This window comes from Periophthalmus magnuspinnatus, chromosome 6, assembly GCF_009829125.3.
Source record: "Periophthalmus magnuspinnatus isolate fPerMag1 chromosome 6, fPerMag1.2.pri, whole genome shotgun sequence".
Lineage (NCBI taxonomy): Eukaryota > Metazoa > Chordata > Actinopteri > Gobiiformes > Gobiidae > Periophthalmus > Periophthalmus magnuspinnatus.
The window spans coordinates 32,352,239-32,377,573 of NC_047131.1; the positions used below are offsets into that span (position 1 = coordinate 32,352,239).

Sequence of the window (25,335 nt, forward strand, 5' to 3'; positions counted from 1 at the left end):
CACTGGATATATTGTTTTTTACCTTTACGCTTTGCATAAACAACTATAGTTTTTGCTAAATCTCTGCATAAATGTTTCTTTTCTCTGGTTAATGTCCGTCTGCTCCTGACCCTCTGCAGCGTCTGTGTCTGAAGTTTCATGTTTCAGGACTGTGTCTGTGTCTGTGAGGCCTGAGGTTTGTTTTTCACATAGTTCATGGTGGAGAAAAGCTGCTCACAGACGAACGTGGATCTGAACATCCACACGACTCCAACGCAGATTTATTTATTCATGTTTAAGTCGGTGTCGGGGAAAGTCTCGATAAACGCACTTCTGTGAATGTGACTCTTGATGAAAAATAATATAGTTTTACTTTAATTATTTTTTATTGAATTTAGAACTACAATTTGAAAACAGAACTAACACAAATAAAACACACTTCAATTAAATACTTAGAATTTATTTTGCCAAGTATAAGGCCCCTGGGATAGACACAAGTGACTATAGAACCACTTTGTCTCAGTAAAAGTTCAAATATTATGGAATGTGAGTCCATTTTGTATTTTTCTTGTGTTTTCAGACGTCTTCCTTCTTCAGTGTTTGCTAATGTGTGCGATGTGTCTCCATGGTAACGGTAACTGCTGCCCATTCGCCCGTAGACACACAGGTGAAATCAGACGTTCACGTAAACCACATTAAAAAAAAACCCAAAAAAAACACAGACACAAGTGACTGTAGAACCACTTTGTGTCAGTAAAAGTTCAAACATTCTGAGACTTTCTGAGCGAACTACGAGTAAATAGTCGTGTTACATCATCGTTTGGTCGGGATAGCACCTGAACCGACACAAACGACACCTGTATTCTATTGGTGCATCCGTATTTCTTTTTAATCAGGGCCATATAACATCAAAAAAATCATCAAATTTCTTCCAAAACCACATGCTTTTACTGACAGAGGATAAACTTCTCTATTAAAAAGACCCGAGCACGCCATCGATAATTACAAATGACTGAATCGCAATTACAATTACATTTATTGCGGTGTCAGAAGTTTCCCATTAGAAGCACATTACCCTAGTGCTAGATTACAAGGTCAGAACATTTCAGAACGGAGCTTTAGTCGTAGGGCGTACCCCGTCTCCTACGACACGGCCCCAAACATCTATCAGACGCGCTCCATTCACGGCGCGGCGGTGAAAGCTGATCCACGCCGGCAGCGACTTCTACCCCCCAAACGAAAATGTCACATTCCTCTGCTTCCACATACCATTCCGAAATGTGGTCCACCTAATTGACCCGAGGCTTCACGGTGCAAAAACACGTACTTTTATTAAGCCGGCGTCCCCCCTGGAAAGTGCCGACATTAGCAATACGCTCGGACTTGAAAATAAAACTCCCCGTCGGCCGCGTCGATGGCTCTAGCAGCTGTGTCTCCCCCTCCTGCGTCGGCTCGGTCCGGTCACTTCATTCGCAGAGCGGCCCGACCCATATTTCCTGAGTAAATACGGCAGAGTCGAATAACATTAAAAATCTCTCCAGCGGCTTTTAAATCCCGCTGCCTGTATTTTCGTACGCGCGTAAACCGACTCCGCACAGAAGCGCCAGTGTTCGCCCGAGTCCTGCAGGCTGTTTGCGTTGGAGCGGCCTGAATGTGGTGTGAAAAAGCGTGTTTTTATTGTACCGCGGTTCTCACATGATGGAACGAGGAAAAGGAAGCAGACGAGGGGGGAGGGCGGGGGGTTTAAGCCGGGTAATTAGCTCAAATGCGGCGGGTTGTCGGGAGTATCCGGCCGTGTACGCTACATGTAAATACTTGTAACGTGGCGAGTGTGTTCTCCGCGTGCGCCGATGAAAGCTGCTGTCGGTTTGAAGAAACGATATCACCGAATCCAGACGCTTCAGCCGGACAAACAATCAAGAAACGAGTAAACAAATACGGTTCGCTATCGGCACGACAGGCGCAGTACGTTGAATTTTTTTTGAAAGTTTATAGGATCTAGTTAAATGAGTATTATATTTTCCAGAGTATAAGTCGCACCAGCCAAAAAATTCAGAATAATGAAGAAAAAAACATATAAGTCGCATTTTTGGGGCAATTTATTTAACAAAATCCGAGACCAAGAACAGACATTTTCTCTTTAAATCAAGTTGTAATAATAATAATAAAATGTGGACCAACAGGCTGAATATCAGTACATCACGCTAACGTAACACATTTATATTTATTCAGCTCCATGAAGCACAGACAGAACTGAACACGTGTCTGGTTTGTTAACGTAAGATATTAACAGTTAATCACATAAATAAAGCAGAAAAAACAAGAGAAACCATTTTGTTTTAGTGTCATTTTTGTTGAGTGTTTGTCTTTTAAATGAGTGTAATGTTGATATTTTAAATGTTGAGTGGTTCAGGAGGAGTAGATACTGGTCCAAGTCTAGAGCCCCTCGCACGACTGTCACTGTGACAAGAACCAACATGTGACATTATAGATTTGAATCATTTCACATATAAGTCACATCTGAGGAGAAGTCACACCCGACAAACTCAACAAACTCACACTTATAGTCCAGAAAATACGGTACTTCTAGTTTAGTTACTTTCAACAGCCTCGCTCCTGATTGGCTCTTTGGTTGCTATGACACTTGTGGTCAGAATTCCAAATAATCTAATTAGCTCCAGATTAGCCTCTGCACCTGCTCCAGCCTCGATGAACTTCATTTGGAGCTGAACGTTGTGGTGACGTCGCACTAACTTCAGCATCACATAAGTTAGAAAACGGTATGAACATTTTTAAATTCATAATCATAATTTATTTAGTCATGATCTTCTGCTCCTTTTGAAAACTTACATTTTTCTTATAGACTTTCTGAAAAAATGTACCATATCCTCTGGACTAAACGTCGCTCTGGAGTATAAGTGCATAATAATGAAGACAAACAAAACATATTTCACATCTAAATCGCGTCTGAGTATAAGTCGCACCACTGGCCAAACTATGAAAAAAGTGTGACTTATAATTCGGAAAATATGGTATATTAAAGATAAGATAAGAGCTGCCTTTATTAGTCCCACAGTGGGGAAATTCCAGTGTTGCACCGCACAGTCAAAGAACAGAAGGAAAATGGTACATGCAATAAAACAAGATAATAGATAAATAGCTTAAAATAATACAAAAATAGACTTAAAAATAAACTAAAAATAGACTCTAATGTAACATCTCTGTAAAGTGAGTTGAGTATTGCACATGGGTGTGGTTCAGTGACTTGAGTATTGCACATAGGTGTGGTTCAGTGACTTGAGTATTGCACATGGATGTGGTTCAGTGACTTGAGTATTGCACATGGATGTGGTTCAGTGACTTGAGTATTGCACATGGGTGTGGTTCAGTGACTTGAGTATTGCACATGGATGTGGTTCAGTGACTTGAGTATTGCACATGGGTGTGGTTCAGTGACTTGAGTATTGCACATAGGTGTGGTTCAGTGACTTGAGTATTGCACATAGGTGTGGTTCAGTGACTTGAGTATTGCACATAGGTGTGGTTCAGTGACTTGAGTATTGCACATGGGTGTGGTTCAGTGACTTGAGTATTGCACATGGGTGTGGTTCAGTGACTTGAGTATTGCACATAGGTGTGGTTCAGTGACTTGAGTATTGCACATGGGTGTGGTTCAGTGACTTGAGTATTGCACATGGGTGGTCAGTGTTCACAGTGTTCATTGTACAGTCTGACAGCAGCAGGAAGGAAAGACCTGAAACCTTCACACAGCGAGAGTGAATCAGAATTAAAAGTTTGAATCCTCGCTTGGGGATAATCAGCGACGTGGAACTAACGAGCACAAGACCTTTCAGTTTATTTCAAATCTGTTTCTGAAGCGTTATGAACTCCAAAGTTATTAAAACGTTACATTGTGCAGAATCTTGCATTTTAAACAGCCTTTTTGAACCACATTATGGATATTCATTAGCACGTAGCTGGTTAGCCTCTGCGATGCTTTTGAACTGTCAGAAGTGGGAAAAATGAGTGGAAAATGCACTTCCGGGACCAGAGCGAGCGGCTCCTGTTGAGCTCATGATGCTCCTAATTAAATGAATATCCCGTTTCAGTGATTTTTTTAAAAAGTCAGGATGTGGTGAGGGGTTTCGTCGCCACATCCTGACGTGAAATCTTTATCATTTTATTAAATCATGTGACCTGTAGCGACAGAAGCGACTCGATGTTTCTCTGTTTCGTCAGTGTCAGAGCAGAGCGACATTAGAGCCAAACTCACAGGCAAACACAGGCAAATCGTCTGTGTTACGTAAAGTCGGACCCGAGGAGCGACTCAAAAACACTCAGCACCAGCACCAGCTCTACATTATCAATATGTATAAGCTTTGGCATGGAAAGTCCCACAATGCAGCTTTAATCCTGAAGTGATGTAAACCTTTAGTGGTTAAGTCGATGAACTGGTCCATGTTTTCTCAGTAGATGAAGAAGTGAATTAACTATATGGAAAAAAGGCAGATTAAACTCATGAGCAATAATAAAATAATAATAATAAAAACAACAACATAATAAAATGAAAAACTTAATAATAATAATAAAATAATAATAATAATAATAAAATAATAATAAAAATAATAAAATAAAAAAATTAATAATAATAATAATACAATGAAAACAGTAATAATAATAATAATAATAAAATAAAAAGAATGTAATAATAATAATAATACAATAAAAACAAACAATAGGAAAATTTAAAAAAACAAAATAATAATAAAATTAAAAAACAAATAATAATAATAAGAAGAATATATAAGAATAATAATAAGAATAATACTACATAACACTTGTATGGAGCTTTTCATGACACTCAAAGACGTTTCACACAGTTTGAGACAAAACAAATGAAAGAAACAGATAAAATAAGTACAGTTATTTGAAAATCGTTTGGATCAGGTGAGTTTTCAGAGATTTTTTTGCAGATGGTGATTGTGTTTGAGTCTCTGATGTGTTTGAGCAGGGAGTTCCACAGGTTTAAAGTGCTGTTGTTTTTGCATGAACTCCCCCTGCAGGTGTAGACGTGTGAGTGCAGTTTGGGTCAGCTGCGCACAGATACGTGATAGTTTTGAGAGCTTTTGCTACGTCCCCTTTTTAGTCGACTAATCGATCAGCAGGACATGTCTTTAGGTGACCAAGAATTATATATAGCTATGGAGTAAATATAGACAATAAACGGTCATATTTAAACAAATTTATGACACAAAACCTAAGAGCAGAAACTATTTTAAATCTACAATATTGTTAAAAATCATGAGCTGCAAGAAATAAACAGCAGAATGAAACACTTTAGTCGTTAGTTTGCATCTGGAATGAGTCATAAAAGTTCATAACTCAAACTTTTACAGCTTAAATCTTATTATAGAGCCAAAAAATTACCAAAAATGTCCCGGTCGTGCAAAGAAAAAGTCCACAACATAAACACTCGCCCCAAAAATACAGCTTCATCTTTCATTTACTGAAGAAGTCGACATAGTGATAATCGTGACGGGCCTATTGAGAATTTATTTCATCAGCTTTTTCATGGAAAGTCAGAACTCGGCTCCAAATGGATGAGGTTCATGTGACGAGAGCTGAAGCTGTGCTGACGTCACACTCGCTCGGTCCACTTCTTTACACAGTCTGTGCTTTAGACGTTATCACGTGTTTCATTTCAAGCCTTTTTCCTTTACCTTTCAGTCCGATTAGCCGTGCTCTGATACGGAGTCACTTAGGCGAACGTCGGCTCCTGTGGTCACCGCCGCTCGGCCTTAATGAAAGATTTTATCAGCTGCTACTGCCCGAAGACAAACGCTCGTGTTTCAATCTCCCTCCGCTCCCAGACGCAATAATGATCTTCATCTGTCACTGCTGAAGTATGCTCCTGCCCACTCGTTTAGTTCATAAAAGTGGCTCTTACGTAACCTGAAATCGTACTGCCAACAGGTACGGGGCTGTCAGAAGAATCAAAATCTGATACTAATCGATGATGGAACTCGTATTGAAACTAGACACCCGTTTGAGGAGGTACCGATACTAAAAAAGTCACATTTACAGGACAGAATTTAACCTTTAGAATGACCTTGAATTGACCGTCTCTAGATTTCCCATCGTCACTATCGACACGTCGCTGATAATCCCTTTCTGTCCCTGCTGGTCAGAGGATTTCATATATATTTCGGACTCTCGGGGGCGTCGGTCTCTCTGTCTCTGTCTGTCTGACCCAGTTCTTTGGCCTGGCCGTCGGGAAGCGATGACATTGAGAGCTTTTCCTGCCATTATGTGGAGGAAGAAAATCCCGGAGGTGCGTTTGCCGTCACAGCCTCCCGTTGTTTTCAGTTTCCTGTTCTGTTTGTTTTGTAGGTCATTCAGTCGAATAACAGGGTCACATAAGTACATCTGTTTACAACGGCAGCTCTGTCCCCAAAACAAACAGTGGCTTTAAAGAGCAAATATTGATTTTTTTTCCTCTTTTTTTGTGTCTGTACATGTACAATCTGACTTTTGTGGCTGGATCTCTGCTGCTAACATTTATCCAATTAGAGATGTTTTTATCACTGAAATAAACTAGAAAAACATGCTTTCTTATGGTGAGCGGGCTTGCCTCTCCACAGATCTGTAACATGGTCATGACTTCTGCTCGTCTCCATGGAAATGCCTTTGCTTTGGACAGATATGTTCCACCATTGGCATAAATTAAACAAACAAAAACAAATCTAAATAAAGGTCTTTTTATCGCTGAAATAACCTTGAAAAACAGTGGGCTTGCCTCTCCACAGATCTGTAACAATCCTCTGGTAACATCTCCTGCTTCTGCTCGTCTCCGTGGAAATGTTTTTGCTTTGTCCAGATGCTGTATGTTCCATCATTGGCATTAAACTAACATTTATCCAATTAGACACAATTTTATCACTGAAATAACCTAGAAAAACATGCATTCTTATGGTGAGCGGGCTTGCCTCTCCACAGATCTGTAACCTCGCCATGGCTTCAGCTTGTCTCCATGGAAACGTCTTGGCTTTGTGTAGATAAGTTCCACTGTTGGCATTAAACTAGCCAAAAACAAAACGCAATTAGAGGCATTTTTATTGCTGAAATAACGTTAAAAAAAAACAGTGGACTTGCCTCTCCACAGATCTGTAACTTGTCTCCATGGAGATAGATTGGTTTAATCTCACACTGCGAAACATTTCAGGCAAAGCAATAACATTACAGGAAGCAGGATGACCAGAAAAGTCCCGCAGTGGTTCTTTAGTGATTAGAATTGTAGCTGTTTTTATTCAGTGGAAACAGTTAAACAGATGGACAAACGTGACAAAGTGTGGAAATCTTGTTTTAAAAAGTGTTCGAAAAGTTAATGAAACGGCCAAGTTTCTGTCAGAGGCCACCTGGAAACTGTGGGCGCGCTAACGAAACGAGAGCAGACGTTTCTCCCGTTCTGTAAACCCGAACCGTCGCTTTTAGCTCGAGTGTAAATCAAAAAAAGATGAACGATAATTATCCTTGGACGACGCGTGAGGCTGGTCCTGTGCAGTGTCCCGTCTCCTGAAGTCGTCTTTGTGTTTCGAGTTCTGCTTCATCTCTGCTCGTGTGAATTGTTTTGTTTGGGTTTTTTTTGAACGGAAAACATTTTCGCTAGCGTCGCTTGAAAATGATTACACAGCCAAGAATGTCAGATTAAAGTGTAACAAAAGTTAAGAGGAAAAATAACTCAACGTTTTGAGGTTTGGAAGGACAGAGCTCGAGGTTTGAAGTATCACAAAGTCTGTAGTTATTTATGTACATATATATATATATATATGTACTTTATAATCAACAAAGTATGTCTCTGTGGCTTAAAAACTCTAGACTAGACCATTGTGTCGTGCGTCCTGATTGGCTGTTGGACTGTAGACCATTGTGTCGTGCGTCCTGATTGGCTGTTGGACTGTAGACCATTGTGTCGTGCGTCCTGATTGGCTGTTGGACTGTAGACCATTGTGTCGTGCGTCCTGATTGGCTGTTGGACTGTAGACCATTGTGTCGTGCGTCCTGATTGGCTGTTGGACTGTAGACCATTGTGTCGTGCGTCCTGATTGGCTGTTGGACTGTAGACCATTGTCCATCAGTCTCCTCCGTGCCGTGTCTCCTGTCCAGTACAGAATGTGTTCAGACAAATTTACATAAACGTTGGATCTCAGTGTGACTCTGAAGTGCTGTACGTTTGCAATTTGTTTTCTCCCCGACAAAACCCACAATGTCGATGAAACGTTCTGCACCGACAAAGACGCCTACGAAGGTTTGAACTTTGAGAGAGTTTAAACGAGAGAGAAATGTGAGAAAATGTTAACGCCTGTGTGAGAAAAGTGTATAAAGTGTGTGGTGAGGGGTTTTACAGACAAAAACAGAGAGAATAATGTAAAAAATAAAGACGATACTTCACGGATTTCAACTATTGCAGGTTATTTTTAGAACGTGACCCCCGCGATAAACGATGGACCACTGTAGTACGATTATCTCACATTAATTCTTAAAGTTGCTGACAGTTTAAAAATCGTATTGATCTGAAAAGGTTCCATATTTACGCAGCTGTTATAGTTTTGTTCTTTGTTATAAGTGAAAACAAAAGTGATCTAGATGAGAACTTTATGGAGAAGTTATTCTAATGTTTTTATTTCACTATTGTGTCTGTAAATCAAGATATGAACATTAATAACAGACAAATCAGGTCCTTCTTTCCGCGAGGTCGCTCCCGTTAGCGTTAGCAACAGGTTTGGGGACGTCGCACTCACTCAGTCACGTCTTTAAACAGACTGTGGTCTCACTTCGCTCCAAACCTGACCAGTAACTGACCAACTGAACTTTACATCAACTTGTCGGCATAGCAACCAAAAGCAGTCACATTAACAACGACATATCGTAAATTTGGGACTCTTGAGCGCGCCTGAACATGAGCCGCACCAGCTAAATTTGAAAAGAAAATCAATTTTGTTCATATATAAGCCGCACGTTTCAAATAAGTTGTAACATGAGATATTTACACAAAAAGACAGAACACGAGGATTTTTTGTTTTTGTTTTAATTTAAGACACGTTTTTTTCCAAACTGTGCCTGAAAATCTGCACCAACACGACGTCAACACAGGATGAACACACCTGCAGGTTTAGAAAATAAAACAGCACCAACACGAACCATCTGCTTTTATTTACTCTGGAAGATTTAACCGTTTTTTTACTTTGACTAAGTTCTTCCCGCTGCCACCTCCAATGTCACACCATCGGTTTTTTTTTATGCTGAGCTTACGTGCAGTGGCTCTATTCCCTTCTTTCATGTTCAAACTTACGTGCAGTGTCTCTATTTCCTTCTTTCATGTTCAAACTTACGTGCAGTGGCTCTATTTCCTTCTTTCATGTTCAAACTTACGTGCAGTGGCTCTATTTCCTTGTTTGGTCAAACTTACGTGCAGTGGCTCTATTTCCTTCTTTCATGTTCAAACTTACGTGCAGTGGCTCTATTTCCTTCTTTCATGTTCAAACTTACGTGCAGTGGCTCTATTTCCTTGTTTGGTCAAACTTACGTGCAGTGGCTCTATTTCCTTCTTTCATGTTCAAACTTACGTGCAGTGGCTCTATTTCCTTCTTTCATGTTCAAACTTACGTGCAGTGGCTCTATTTCCTTCTTTCATGCTCAAACTTACGTGCAGTGGCTCTATTTCCTTCTTTGACTCATTTCTTCATGTGTTTTTCATGATGAGGCTGTGTCATGATGCACAAAATTACAGTTCAAAATCAAAACTAGTGAATTCTTCAGCGCAGAATCTTTCCCCACGTCTGTCTCACTTTTGCATTTACAGTTAGAGAGCGCCCCCCGGTGGACGTTAATTCAATTCAATTCATTTTATTTTTGTAACGCCCAAAATCACAACAGTTGTCTCGAAGGGCGTTCATGTTTTGGTTGATGGGGGAAACCGGAGGAAACCCATCCAGACACGAGGAGAAACATGAAAAACTCCACACAGAAAGGGAGGAGGAGGAGGAGTAAGACCAGGCGACGAGGAGTAAGACCAGGCGAGGAGGAGGAAGACCAGGCGAGGAGGAGGAAGACCGGGCGAGGAGGAGGAAGACCAGGCGAGGAGGAGGAGAGCCGGGCGAGGAGGAGGAAGACTGGGCGAGGAGGAGGAAGACCAGGAGAGGAGGAGGAAGACCAGGCGAGGAGGAGGAAGACCGGGCAAGGAGGAGGTAGACCGGGCGAGGAGGAGGTAGACCAGGCGAGGAGGAGGAAGACCAGGCGAGGAGGAGGAGAGCCGGGCGAGGAGGAGGAGAGCCGGGCGAGGAGGAGGAAGACCCGGGCGAGGAGGAGGAAGACCTGGGCGAGGAGGAGGAAGACCGGGCGAGGAGGAGGAAGACCGGGCGAGGAGGAGGAAGACCGGGCGAGGAGGAGGAGAGCCGGGCGAGGAGGAGGAAGACCGGGCGAGGAGGAGGAAGACCGGGCGAGGAGGAGGAAGACCGGGCGAGGAAGAGGAAGACCGGGCGAGGAGGAGGAGAGCCGGGCGAGGAGGAGGAAGACCGGGCGAGGAGGAGGAGAGCCGGGCGAGGAGGAGGAAGACCGGGCGAGGAGGAGGAAGACCGGGCGAGGAGGAGGAAGACCGGGCGAGGAAGAGGAAGACCGGGCGAGGAGGAGGAGAGCCGGGCGAGGAGGAGGAAGACCGGGCGAGGAGGAGGAAGACCGGGCGAGGAGGAGGAAGACCGGGCGAGGAGGAGGAGAGCCAGTAAAAATCTATAAATTAGCCGCACTGTTGTACAGGCTGCAGGGCTCAAAACGTGGGGAAAAAGTAGCGGGTTATTGTCTGAAATTTACGGCGAACAATTACACGAACGACAAAAAGCGTCAACTCTGAACTAAACACTAAATATCAGCTCATTACAGTAAATTCTCTATAATCAACCAAATCTGTCTCTGTGGTTTGTTTAAAAAATTCTACAAACATGATCTCAAAACGCTTGGACCAGTTGAGCAAATCATTTTTATTAACGACACTTTAATCATAACTACGTCTTCGTTTGTGTTGTGTAATCTGTGCGACGCTTTGGACAGCTGTAGTTGCTGTAAACGTGTTTTATAAATAAACTTGACTCCGACTTGGACTTTGGTTTGTGTTTATCTAAAATCGACGCCACTTTTCCCCCCAAATCATATCGACATAGCAGGAATGTTTCAGTAGTTCGTTTAGTTTCCCGAGCAGCAGACGCAGGACGTAGTTTATTTCAGAGCTGGCAGACGTTCGATTCGTGCGAAGCTTCACCTGTTGTGTTGACAAGTGCTGCCCGTCTTTGCAAAACTGACGCGGCAGAGGCGACGCTCCATATGGTTCCTGCAAGACTTGACCCCGAAGCTAACCTTAACCCTGCGCTAATGCTAACACAACACGCCCTCAGACGACAGGAAGAATGTTATAGATTAACCAGAGGAAGTCAGCTGCTGCCCGTGCGCTCGCCGGGCCCCTGTTTGCTCTGTCCTGGACAATGTTCTACAGTATGAACCGCCGGAAACCCCACTTCTCTGTTTATTTATTCTAAAGCTGCACTATGTCACTTTTCCGGGGGGAGCGACTGCCATCTGCTCGTCTCCACAGCGCGGCACTCGTCACAAACAGACCTGCAGTTGTGTTTGTTTTTTTTTTGTTTCATTCGCACGTTTAACACACAAACCTGCAGATTTCCTTCATAGTTCTTCTCTCAAACTGAAAGAAAACGCTCTGTTCCACCTTGTGATGTCATCGTGTGGTGATACAGGAAGTGCTCCGCTGTGTTTTTAAACTCCACACACCTTCATTTATACAATAATTTCGATCATTTCAGCTCTGGAATTGCTTATTTATACTGGAAAAAAAGGAGCTGTTCACTTGAAAACTACCACTTGATGACATCACAAGGTGGAAGAGAGCGTTTTGAGCGTTGGAGATGTTACAGACTAATAATAAAGTGACTCAAACAGCGTTATAACACGGCTTAAAGCTCACAACAGTCACTTTTGCGTAATATAGGACCTTTAAACTCTCTGTGCCTCGATGATAAATGAAAAAGCTCCTACACAATAAAAGTATTTAAAAAGACGAACAGTAAAAAAACATCACTTTTTGAAAATGACAGGACTCAGAAATGATTCATGTGAACTGCTGTGGTTTGTAGTTGTTCTTTTGTTACATATTGAGTCATTTGTGGTAGAACTGATGCTACTTTTCTTGGAATTCTTTTGTGTTACTATTAAATACTGTCAGGCGTTCTAAGTATTTTTCAGCTTAAACCTTTTCTTTCATGACAGAAATGTTATGTACAGGCTTAGACAAGTTGAATAACGTTTGATTTTGAATGTAATGATCGAATAAAATACTTACTATGAAGACAAGCAGCAGGTTACAGGTCAGATCTGTGGAAAAACTACTCCACTCATATTAATAATTCATGTTTTTTCAGCAGATAAAACACATGTAATAGACATAGACAAGTTTAACACCAATACAATACAATCGCTCAGAGAAACCAGTATATCCCTGGACACTTGCACAGTCAGACTATCCCTACATATTTTGACTGAGTTCTTCCAACTGAAAACACTCTGTTCCACCTTGTGATGTCATCGTGTGGTGATACAGGAAGTGCTCCGCTGTGTTTTTAAACTCCACACACCTTCATTTATAGAATAATTTCGATCATTTTAGCCTCTGGAATTGCTTATTTATACTGAAAAAATTGAGCTGTTAACTTGAAAACTACCGCTTGATGACATCACAAGGTGGAACAGAGCGTTTTGAGGTTTGCAGATGTAACAGACGAATAATAAAGTGTTAGTCAAACATGTGTGAATGAAACAAAACACAACTCCAGGTCTGTTTTTGATGCGCTAACGACATTAGAACACGACTTAAAGCTCAGAAGAGTCAGTTTTGCTTTGACCTTTAAACTCTCTCTACAGACAAGCAGCAGGTTACAGGTCAGATCTATGGAAAGACTACCAAGCTCATAATAAAAACTCATGTTTTTTTCAGCAAATAAAACACATATAATAGACTAAATGTAACCGTACTACATCCTGGTTAGGAGCCGTATTCCGGATATGACGTTTACAATCGCTCACAGACACCAGTATTTCCCTGGACACTTGCGCAATCAGAGTATTCTGGATTTTTACTGAGGTCGCTATAGCAACCACAGCACAGATACGGCAAGAAGCTAAATAATTTGGTAACTTTGCAAACTTTAGACGTTTAAGCCCGTTTCTACAACAAAGGAACAAGATGTACTTTAAATAAAGGCCTTAAATGCGTTTGTTTTCAAATAGACCACTTTTTATTTTGTTTATTGGAGTAAAATAATGTTCTGGCAGAAGATCGAGTTGTTTTGCTCCTCCTGTACAGGTCAGATCTGTGGAAAGACGACTCTGCTCATAATAATAACTCGTCTTTTTTGTGCAATTAAAATGGAATGAATAGACTAAACACAACATAGATAAGTTTAAAACGATACTGAAAAAGTTACATAATGCCACTGTAAGCCTTTCACGACAGCACGTCTATCCCCCGTCTCTCTCCTTTCGCTGACTTTTCTTTCTTTTTGTCAAAGTTCCTGCAGTTTTTTTAGCATCATTTAAATATATGCATGACTGTTCCAGCGTGGAGTGTACTTAAGGCTGCCGGCGCACTCCTCCCCAGTTGTAAGATCGCGGTTTGGCTCAGAGCGACGCGAGCGCTCTGCCCCAAAACTGTCACCGGCACAGAGAATATTTCCAACCCAACAGTGTGGTCCTTGTAATACGTGTATACGCTGAGAGCTTTCTGGGCCCCGAACCAGGAATATACGGACCGTTTAGTGCCAAGGGACGACTATGACTCATCCGGAAGACGTATTAAAATATCTGCCTTATTAATAATCTGTCGCACACGCACTCTCCTCAAACTCCATCTCATTTGAACGTTCACTTATTTGGATAAAGGTGCATTACGTAACATTTCTGGTAGACGATGCCAAGCCGCTCGTCTCCGCGGAGATGTTACTGCGGAAAACTCCAGCCCGAAGCAGCGTCGCGTCAAAAATATGAGGGTTTTGTATCGGGCGTGTGGCGTTTCCCGTTTGTCTCCATGGATACTGATAAGCTGCAGCGCGGAACATTCCAAGCGAGGCAAATGCGGCTCCGCGGAGACGAGCAGGTGACAGGTGGGCGGTGAAAACGAGGGTCGATCGGCGAAATGTCGGCTTGAAAATGGCTCCAAAAACAACTTCTGAAACGTCCATTTTGGAAGTTCGTCGTAAAATTTGTAGATGTTCCCTCAGACTTTTTTTAAATGTATGATTTATTTAGAGATTTTCAGAGTATAAAAAATAGATTACAAGAAAAGGAAAAGGTGTAGTATCCAGGGCTAAAATGAGACGAAAAAACAAACAAACAAAACAAAAAACAGACAGAATATGTGCTAATAAAACATTTAGCATCGTTAGCTCAACCACGTGATAACTATGAATATATGAAATAAAACGCAGCTCATGGGGTCGTCTAAAAAGGTAACGACGCATTATTTTATCCAGTTTTATGAAAGAAAGTGCATTTTTTTATCCATTGAATGTGAGCGGGTGAGGGTCTCTCCAGCGCATCAGGAACAATGTAAGAAACGCAACAAGATCAACAAAAACAGGAAGTGATCGGCTGGAGGAATCCCAAAAAGAGCCGTCGATAAGGGACCGCCGAGCTCTAGCATCGCAAATAACAGAAGAGACTCAAAAATAGTGTCAAAATATGTAGATAAATAGTTAAATAAATAGTTAAATAATAATAATAATAATAATAATAATAGTTAAATAATAGATAAATAGTTAAATTAATAGTTAAATAATAGTTAAATAATAATCATAATAATAATAATAGTTAAATAATAGATAAATAGTTAAATAATAATAATAATAATAATTAAATAATAGATAAATAGTTAAATTAATAGTTAAATAATAGTTAAATAATAATAATAGTTGAATAATAGATAAATAGTAGTAACGACGGACAGGAGGGACCCAAGACAGAACTCGGGGAGAAGTTTAACAATGTTTATTTTACATTTTTTAAAAGTGCGAATTAAGGTAGATTGATCAGATAGTTGAGAGCGGGGTTGTTTGGAGTAGTCCAGGAGTAGATCGTGGGCAGCGGGGTCAGAGACGAGGTGAGCTGGGTCGGAGACAGAGGAGCTGAGCGGGATCCGACGAGGAGGAAAAACGTCCAACTTAGAAATGAGCTGTACCACTGTAGATACGCGGACGATCCGGCGCCGAGTGTCAGGTCCCCGGTGCCTCTGTCCTCCCCCAGGTGCAGCTTGATTGGTAATTAGTTGCAGGTGTAAGTGGGAGGAGCCAGAATCTCCGCCCAGCTCCAGGTTCAGACACCGATGAGAGGGGGGAAAACGGAACAAAGCGGCGCAAAACAAAAGGCGAGACTGGGATCATGGCAGATACGGCAGGGCAGGAACATGAGAGTCAGATCAGCTGGGACTAAATTTCGTTTTACACAGTTTGGATCGATGCCATGGAAGATTCGGGCGAGTCTACTCTTACGCCACCGCGCTCTACGGACCACCCCACACTGAACGATACAAAGTGGAGCGCAGAGTAAAGAGGAATGCGCTTGTTCATCATCAGTCTCCACGCCGAGTTCCTCAGACCAGGCCACACGACGATGATCCAATCGTGTCCTCAGTCTTGTAACGTACGGTTGTATTTTGTGTTTTCTAGAAAAGACCAGAACCTTCTGTCTCCGGTGAACTGCTGGTACCTGCTGCTGAACCAGGTGCGGAGGGAGAGCAAAGACCACGCCACCCTGAGCGACATCTACCTCAACAATGTCATCATGAGGTTCATGCAGATCAGCGAGGACTCCACGAGGCTCCTCAAGAAGGTAACTCCACCGATTAGCAATGTTTATATAATAGTGTTTGGGTATTTTATTTTAAATTTACCCAAAAAAACTTCCAATGAATGATCCGATATTTATTGTTTTTTGGGGTTAAATTGGTAAGTTTTTTTTTTGTTTTTTTTAATAGATTCATTTTCAGCCCAAGGTTTAGTTTTAGTTTGTTTTCATTCCTGACAGTTTGGACTCCTCCCTAGCGCCTCAGAGTGGTCACGTGATGTTACTGTTTCGTGTCCGTTCAGCTGATTTAAACCGGTTTTAGCGCTGTCCTTCTGCCGGCGGAGGCAGGACGACAGCGCCACCTGCAGTCCGGCTTCTTCAGTACAGTATTCCAGGTGTGTGCGAGTAGAAAGGCCCCCTCGTCCCGGTTTAAACTGCCGTGGACACGTTTACGTAGTTTGATTCTCTCTGTAACCCAGCGACGACGATTATTGTCCGCTTTCTCAATGACGCTTGCTCTGTCCCGGTCAATAATATGGTTGAAGTGTCTTGCCCAAGGACACAAGAGCAGCATTCATATGTGGAAGCTGAAAACAAAACGCTCTGAGCTCACCCTGTATCGCCTTCTTCTTGAAAATTAGTTCTGTAATGTTTTTTTTTGTGTGTGTTTTTTTTACATATAAACCATACAAAACCTTAAAAAAACCCATACATTTTAATTTTTTTACTTGGATAATTTCAAATATCCAATATCGAAAGCGGAAAAGACAACTTAAAATGCATAAATTAGAAGTGGAAATTGGAAACGATGATGCTCTTGAATACCCCCACAAAAACGGAATTGGTTTCATTCAATAACCGGCAATTTAAACTTCAAACAGCCGATCGGAAACGGAGCCTTTTGAGAACTTCGGAGCTGGTTTCCTAATTCCGATGTGGAGTCCTTGGACAGTCGGCGTCAGACCGCGCTGCATCACCTCGCACCGTCCGTCCTGATGGAAACTGGAGATGTTCTGTGGTTAATAGTTTCCTTATGATAAATTAGAGTTGATATTACTACCATGTATTTCGAAGGGTCAATGCGTTTTTATTTTAGACTGACCATAAGAGAATTCACCACAAATTGAGTCCAGACTTTGAGTGGTCAGTGTGGGCAGCGATGTCTCCGGTCAGTCAAGTTTCCCAAATGGTATTTCAGTTTAAATCCGTTTGTTTGGCAGCAGCACGGATTTATCTGTATCACTCTAGATGTTTTAAGTTTGATGGAAGACGTGTTACGCTATTGTGATCTCTGCTGTTTATATAAATGGACTGAGCTAACCTGCTAGCCGCTGCGTTCCAAACAGGAAGTGATCATGTGTGCACTTCCTGCTCCATCGACTCTGTCCCTGCTGCTGTCAGACTCGTCGTTTTGGTCTTAAATGTTCGTATTAACCCTCTACATGATCCTGGGGTTTTTATTTCACTATTGTGTCTGTAAATCGAGATATGAACATTAAAAACAGACGCTGCTTTGGATTGGCTGTTTGGTTGCTATGATGTTGCTATGTTATCAAACCTTAAAGCGCTCGTGTGACGCTGTTTTCTCATTTGTTCTACTGTCGTTTCCTCGTCACAAACAGACCTGGAGTTGTGTGAATGGAACAAAAAAACAACAACACATGTTTAAGACACAGAGTTCTTCTCGCAAACTGCAAAAAACACTCTGTTCCACCTTGTGATGTCATCATGTGGTGATACAGGAAGTGCTCCGCTGTGTTTTTAAACTCCACACACCTTCATTTATAGAATCAATTGGATCATTTCATCATTTCTGGAGTTGCCTCTTATCTCGACTGAACTAAAGGTAAAAGGAGGAGGAGTTAACTTGAAAAAACTACCACTTGATGACATCACAAGGTGGAACAACGCATTTTGAGGTTTGGAGATGTCACAGACTAATAATAAAGTGTGACTCAAACATGTGTGAATGAAACAAAACACAACTCCAGGTCTGTTTTTTTGTTTTTTTTTTAACTTATATTTTATTGTTTTCAAACGACATTACAATAGAACAATGAACATTTAAATACAATTTCCATTTTCCATCATTTTTCTTTTTGTAACCTTAGAATATGTGTGTCTCTCCATTACGCACATTTCTTCCACGATGTCCTTCCAGTTGCCGAGCGTAGGGGGCGTCTTCCTTATGTCGTTTGTGTGTAATGGCTTTTTTTGATGCTACCAATAATATCTTTATTAAATAATCGTCCTTTTTTGGGACGTGGTTTGCCCAAAATACAACATTATGCATGTTCTTTGTAGCGTGTACCCAAATATTTTCCCCATTTCTTTGCCCGAAGTTTTTAAAATTTCTGCTGTGATGAAAAATCTGATTATGTTCTTCCAGCAAAAGATTCTCCAATTTGTTGAATTAGTTGAGTTTATCTGATTTTATCTCAGTTCTCATCACTTATTTCTTCTTTAATTTCTTTCGCCCGTTTATCCCTAATTTTTAACGATGTATTTTTCCCATTGACCCTAAACTTTTTTTGCACTTTTGTTCTTATCCGCACCCCAAAATATCACAGTCATTGTGTTTAACTCACTGGGGACGTCCGGTCGGATCATTTTTTCGATAATAGTCTCTCAGTTGAAGGTACATATTGAATTCCTGATGTTCTAAATCAAATCTGTGCTTTATATTTTGGAATATTTTACCAGCTTTTCGTCCTCCGGGTCTATTTTTGATCAGGAAACAGCATTAGAACATGATTTAAACCTCACAGGAGTCAGTTTTGTGTCATTTAGGACCTTTAAAGTCTCAATGTCAAATAAAAATAATCTCTTGACTAGTCCACTAATCCTAAAATGAATCTCTGACCAGTTCCTAATATTAAAATAATGGTTAGTTTCAGTCCCGGCTCATATCTCTGCTGTTTCGTTCTCCCGTCTTCAGTCTGTGGCTTTTTCTCTAACCATCGTCCTCCGCTGCCTGTGCGACCACAAAGACGACTACTCCCAAACAGATTACGACTCCTTTTGCAGCGCGGCCTAAGCTAGCTCGCCACAAGCCTAAATTACAAAGTGGCTTCTCTTCAGAGCCGTTGCCTTTTGTGCGGAACTTTCCCTCGTATCAAGTTCCCGTGTTTTTTGTTTTTTTTCAAACGCCACTTCAGGGCGATCTCACATCTGAAAGGTTCCAGGACTCGTTTGAGTGAGTTAAATACAGAGCGTTAGCGTCTCCTCGGAGCGTTAGCATCTCCTCAGAACGTTAGCATCTCCTCAGAACGTTAGCATCTCCTCAGAACGTTAGCATCTCCTCAGAACGTTAGCATCTCATTATAACGTTAGTGTCTCCTCGGAGCGTTAGCATCTCCTCAGAGCATTAGCATCTCCTCAGAACGTTAGCATCTCCTCAGAACGTTAGCATCTCCTCAGAGCATTAGCGTCTCCTCAGAGCGTTAGCGTCTCCTCAGAACGTTAGCGTCTCCTCAGAGCGTTAGCATCTCCTCAGAACGTTAGCATCTCCTCAGAGCATTAGCATCTCCTCAGAACGTTAGCATCTCCTGAAAGCTTCCAGGACCCGTTTGAGTGAGTTAAATACAGAGCATTAGCATCTCCTCAGAGCGTGGTCTGGTTTCCTGAGCAGAACTTAAAGGGCCGGTGTTACGTTGTTTTCTGATTTGTTTTAATGTCGTTTCCTCGTCACAAACAGACCTGGAGTTGTGTTTTTGTGTTTCATTCTCACATGTTTAACGCACAAACTCTGCAGTTCTTCTCTCAAACTGAAAACGCTCTGTTCCACCTTGTGATGTCATGTGGTGATACAGGAAGTGCTCCGTCATGCTTTTAACCTCCCTGGACCTGGTGTCACATTTTGGGTCGTCTTGGCCACAATGCAAATTTTTAGAAGAAAAAGAACAGCACTAATGCAAAAATGTTCAATTTATAATATTTTTAAGAGTTTAAAATGTTCAGAATATGTTTATTGATGGATTGATTGATTGATTTTGTTATTATTATTTTATTTTTTTCTAAATGCACGTCTTTCTGCTCCTGTCTCTTCACATGAGACACTTTGTTCCAAGAGTTTGTTCCAATTGTTGTTTCTCATTTTGTTTTTACTCAGGACAAATGTTGCTGTTTCAGGGTCTTGATAAATAGTTTTTGCAAATCATTATTCAAATGTTTTATCAAAATAATGAAAACATTTATTTATTTATTATTAATTAATTAATTTAATTTATTTTTTTATATTTTATTTTACTTTATTGATGTTTATTAATTTATAATAAATAAATAAAAAGATTCCTAAGGCGCCAGTACAACCTCAGAACACACACACACCGGATTATAACTTCAAAACTGTAATTATTTGCATTCCTACTGTGAGCTGGATCGCCTCTCCACAGATACGACCTGTAACTTGACCTGACTCTACCTGCTTGTCTCAGTGCTGATAGTTTAATGCCATACTGTGGAACATGCCAGGCAAAGCGGGACATCTCCATAGAGGAAAGTGAACACAAAATACAGATATATTTTAAAACGTAAACGATTTGAAAGTGAAAGTTGACGTTGTTTTGTTTTTTTTATTCCGTATCCATTTATTTAAACGTTTTTTTCTCTCTCAACGCGACTGCAGCAGGTCAAACTCCGCCTCTTAAAGTGCACGTGCGCTCTGCTGGACACGTGTTTCCTGTGGATGTACGGGCTCGTTATTTTCGCTTGGACAGATCTTCTTCCATACATTCAGTTTGTATTATTGATGCCTCTGTGTTTTATTCAACACTTTTTATTTATGGAGCTGCTGCTGTTACTGTTCTCCACATAAACCCGGGGATTGTTTGGACAAAGAGTCAGGCGGAGCTTCAGTGTCGTTAGTGTAAAACATGTTTGCGTCAAAGCTGTGGAGAATATTAGGAAATGACTTTTAAATCTGACGTGTTTTGCTTGTGTCGCTCTGCAGTTCTAATCTCTGACTCTGCACGTTTTGAATCGCAATATTCATCTAAAACAACTCGAGTATCATCGATTAATCAAATAAAACTGGAGAACTGAGTGCGTACGTCACAGTGGGAGTGTCGGGGACGGTGAAAACGGACATTGATCTGCAAAATGGCATCTTGAAAATAAGTGATTAATTAAAGATTGTTCAAACATGAATCACAAAAACGACTTCGAGATGGTCGATGTGAAGAAACGCCTCTCTGTAAAGTCCATTTTGCAGAACAGACCTGCTTTAATATAGTTATTTTATCTCCGTTCTTTCTTTGAGGGGTCCCGCCTCTCCATAGATCTGAGCTGTACAGCCTGATAGCATCATCTCACCTGCGTGCCTTCATCTCCATGGAGACGAGCAGGTAGCGTCCACCAGAAAAGTTCCATCATGCACCTTCAGATAAGATCAACATTGACTTTTGCTGCGTAAATCCTGACAATATTATCGTTTATTGTGATAGATCAGGTGGACAATAATCGTTCCTGGGACATTTTATATAATCATTACAATCGCCAACAAAAATAATCACCATTGTGTCACCAGAATGTGCAGAAAAAAAACCTTTAACAGCTGTTTAAATATGGAATCTAGTCATAATATTAAAACTAATTATTCATATCCAGAACATTTTTAAACTGTAAGAATAATTTTCATGATATAATTGTTTATTTCACTTATTATGGCCAAAGTATAATTTTTCCCACGCTTTGAACCCTGCGGCCTATACAACAGTGCGGCTAATTTATACGTTTTTACTGCTAACATCCACCCGGGGGCGCTCTTTAGCGGTAAACGCAAAAGTGAGACAGATTTCAGGAAAGATTCTGCGCTGAGGAATACACGAGTTTTGATTTTGAACTGTCATTTTGTGCATCATGACACAGCCTCATCATGAAAAACACACGAAGAAATGAGTCAAAGAAGGAAATAGAGCCACTGCACGTAAGTTTGGCATTAATGAATCGACGTTGGAGGCAACAGCAAGAAGAACTTAGTCAATGTGAAAAAACGACACAATCCTTCAGAGTAAATAAAAGCAGACGGCTCGTGTTGATGCTGTTTTATTTTCTAAACCTGCAGGTGTGTTCATCCCAAAAAAAAGCGAGTCTTAAACTTAAACTAAAAAAAACCTCCATGTTACATCATATTTGTAACATGAGGCTTATATTCAGGTGCGGTTTATATTTGTACAAATTGATTTTCTCTTCACATTTCGCTGCTGCGTCTTATACTCAGGTGCGCTCAATAATCCCAAATTGACTGTAATCGTGAGCCGCCCTCCTACGACAACACCCTCTTTAAATAATCCCAGTAATGCCTATTCCTGTCTTTTATTTGAGCGTGTTTGTGGAGCGGCGCTGGGTGCACAGCTGACATTGCTATACCGTGATTAATGTCAGTGGAAATATGAAACCCCAGCTCCCCGAAGCCGATGTCGCTCCGTCTGCGTGTGCGGCAGTTTCATCTTTCTAATGTGGTTACTCTACAGACGCTACGGGCCTAAAAGGGGAAAACCATTTTTAGGATCCTTTTAATGAATTAGACCAGAATTGGAAACTCCCCAACTGAGTTTTTTTCTTAATGAAAAGGTGGAAAGTGCAGCAAATTAGATAAACGACGTCGGTTACACTGCGGCGACGACTGAGGCGACGGCGAGTGTAAACAGAAGGATGTGTGGAGTTGAGAAGTACTTCACTGCAGTAAGCTCCTATTTTCTGGTGAGAGTACTTTTCTGCATTACCTCCGTCTCTCTCGTGCGATCCTCAAAAGGCTTTTCACTGAGCTCTGGATCCTTTCCCAGCCGCCTCAGTGGAGTGGAGAGCCGATGAGAGCCGCGTCAGACAGAAAGTCAAAGTTCCAGGTCTTCTCCGCTGATGGCTGCTAATGGACGCTCCCCGCAAACGAGGATCGACTCTGTACGTCGCACGACCTCGTTCTGATGACTCCGGGTTTAAAGAGGAGCTATTACAGACCCGGGGGGGAGTAATTATTAAAGCGGCTCATGTTTACTCTGTTTTCTGATCTGTTCTAATGTCGTTTCCTCGTCACAAACAGACCTGGAGTTGTGTTTTTTTGCTTAATTCTCACACGTTTAACACACAAACCTGCAGATTCAGGCTGAATTCTTCACTCAAACAGAAAGAAAACACTCCACTGTTCCACCTTGTGATGTCATCAAGTGGTGATACAGGAAGTAAAGTGCTCCACAGTGTTTTTAAACTCCACACACCTTCATTTCTAGAATCATTTGGATCATTTCAGCAAATCTGGAACTGCCCATGTCGACTAAACTAAAGGTAAAAGGAGCTGTTAACTTCAAAAAATTAACACTTCATGACATCACAAGGTGGAACGGAGCACTTTGAGCTTTGGAGATGTAACAGACTAATAATAAAGGACCCAGGAGAGATCGCTAGATGACTCAAACCTTTTCATGCGTGTTTTTGCTGAGGGAACAATGACATAACACGATAAAAACTCCAAAAAGCCCCCCGTCTTTAACGATTATTGTCCGTTAAAAGTCCATCACGCTTGTGGACTTCAAAACAAAATCAAGTTTCTTATCTTGGGAGGAAGTTCCCAGTTTAAAACAAAGTATATTATAAAAGTATTTTGCTCGGGATGGGTCGATATGGAATTTTGAGCCTATATTTAATGTACAATATGTATTTTACTGGAAAATAAAAGCATTAGCTACATGTTTGTCACATTCAGCCACAGAACGCGCTTCTATTTCCACTTTTGACCCATTTATGTTCAAAATGGGCGCACAGAGACTGGAGTACTGCAAAATAATATCAGTATCGAGTATCAGTATTGGCCGATACCAGTATAGACAAATCTGTATCGATATCGGCCGATAAACTTCACATATCACCCATCCCTGCGCCTCAGCGTCTCTAACCAGAAGTAACAGTTGTTGAAGAGGCTTTGGCGTCCGCCCCGTTTCACTTTCTGTCCGAAAAGGTCGTGTACGCGCCCGGAAAACTCTGAATGTGAATATTAACGATGTGCCGTAAGGTTTGTGAGAGCGAGGAGCCGGCTGGATGGATTTAAAGGCCGACTCTGTTCTGTTGGAGTTTGGAAAGTTGGATAATGCGGCTTTTATAGTTTTTAATGAGGAGACGTTTTGTGTCGTACGTCCTGGAGCGTCCATGTCGTGACCTTGGACGAATCCAACGTGATGTTTCAGCAGCTTTTAGCCTGAAAGTGATTTGAGAATATTATTAAAAGCGCTGAGGTTTTGTAGGTCCAGTGAAATGTGAGTAAAATATGATGAGGTACTGTGTTGTCATGGTTACTTATGGTATTTATTTATTTATTTATGTGTAGAGTGTCATAGCAACCAAAGAGCCAATCCGGAGTGAGGATGTTGAAGGTAACGCCCCTTACCGCCTGCACCGCTGGTTTAGCAGGGAGCGGGCAGCAGGTACAGAGAGAGGGGACAGATAAAAAAAACAAACAAACAAACCTCAAAATAACAAAAAAATAAAAAACAACTAAAAAAATAAATAAAAAACAACTTAAAATAACAAAAAAATAAAGAAAATAAGCTAAAATAAAAACTCAAAATAACAAAAAAATTAAAAAAAATAAACTAAAAAAAACAACTCAAAATAACAAAAAAGTAAAGAAAATAAACTAAAATAAAAACTCAAAATAACCTACAAATTAAGAAAATAAACAAAAAAAAACAAAAGAAAAAAACCTCAAAATAACAAAAAAAATTATAATAAAAATAACAAAAAACAAAAAAAACTCAAAAATGATAATTAAAAAAACAACCTTAAAAAATAAACTCAAAATAACAAAAAAAAAACAACCAAAAAACCAAAAAAACAATTAACCCCAGGATCATGTAGAGGGTTAATACCAATATTTAAGTCCAAAATGACGAGTCTGACAGCAGCAGGGGTCACAGTTTTTCAATAGAAAGTGAACTGGAGCCAGAGTCGATGGAGCCGTAAGCGCCCACATGATCACTTCCTGTTCGGAACGCGGCGGCTAGCAGGTTAGCTACGTCCATTTATAAAAACAGTTAAAGCTCTAGTTTGTCCAGTGAGGAGCTCTGTCAGATAATAATAATAATAATAATAATAATAATAATAATAATAATAATAATAATAATAATAATAATAATAATAATAATACTTCATAATAACACATAACACTTGTATAACACTTTTCATGACACTTAAAAACTTTAAACTTCAGAAACGTCACACATTTCAAGACAGACATCGTAGAAACCGTGTCGTTCATGTCTGTTTACTTTATAATGTGCAGGGTATTTTTTATTTTTTTAGAAACTATAAACCAGATGTTTGTTGTTCTTGATAAAATGTGACGCTCACACTCCTCTGTACCTCAGCCCCAGCTCCATTTAAACATGAAGGTTTATGGGCCGCCCGCCAAGAGATTAAGAGCCACAAATCAGGACACAGGCCAAACACCAGGTCTGGAGGAAGTACTCTGCT

The 25,335-nt window shown here is 40.9% G+C and overlaps 1 protein-coding gene across 6 annotated transcripts in view; it reads left to right on the forward strand.

Annotated features, from left to right (window-relative positions):
- The window catches only part of srgap1a (SLIT-ROBO Rho GTPase activating protein 1a), a 142,275-nt gene that overhangs the window by 51,989 nt on the left and 64,951 nt on the right, over positions 1–25,335 (forward strand). For all 6 annotated transcript variants that reach the window (XM_055222624.1, XM_033967676.2, XM_033967677.2 and 3 more), the window contains exon 3: positions 15,756–15,918. In XM_055222624.1, the coding sequence (XP_055078599.1) occupies positions 15,756–15,918 (163 nt within the window). The remainder of the gene's footprint in view (positions 1–15,755; positions 15,919–25,335) is intronic.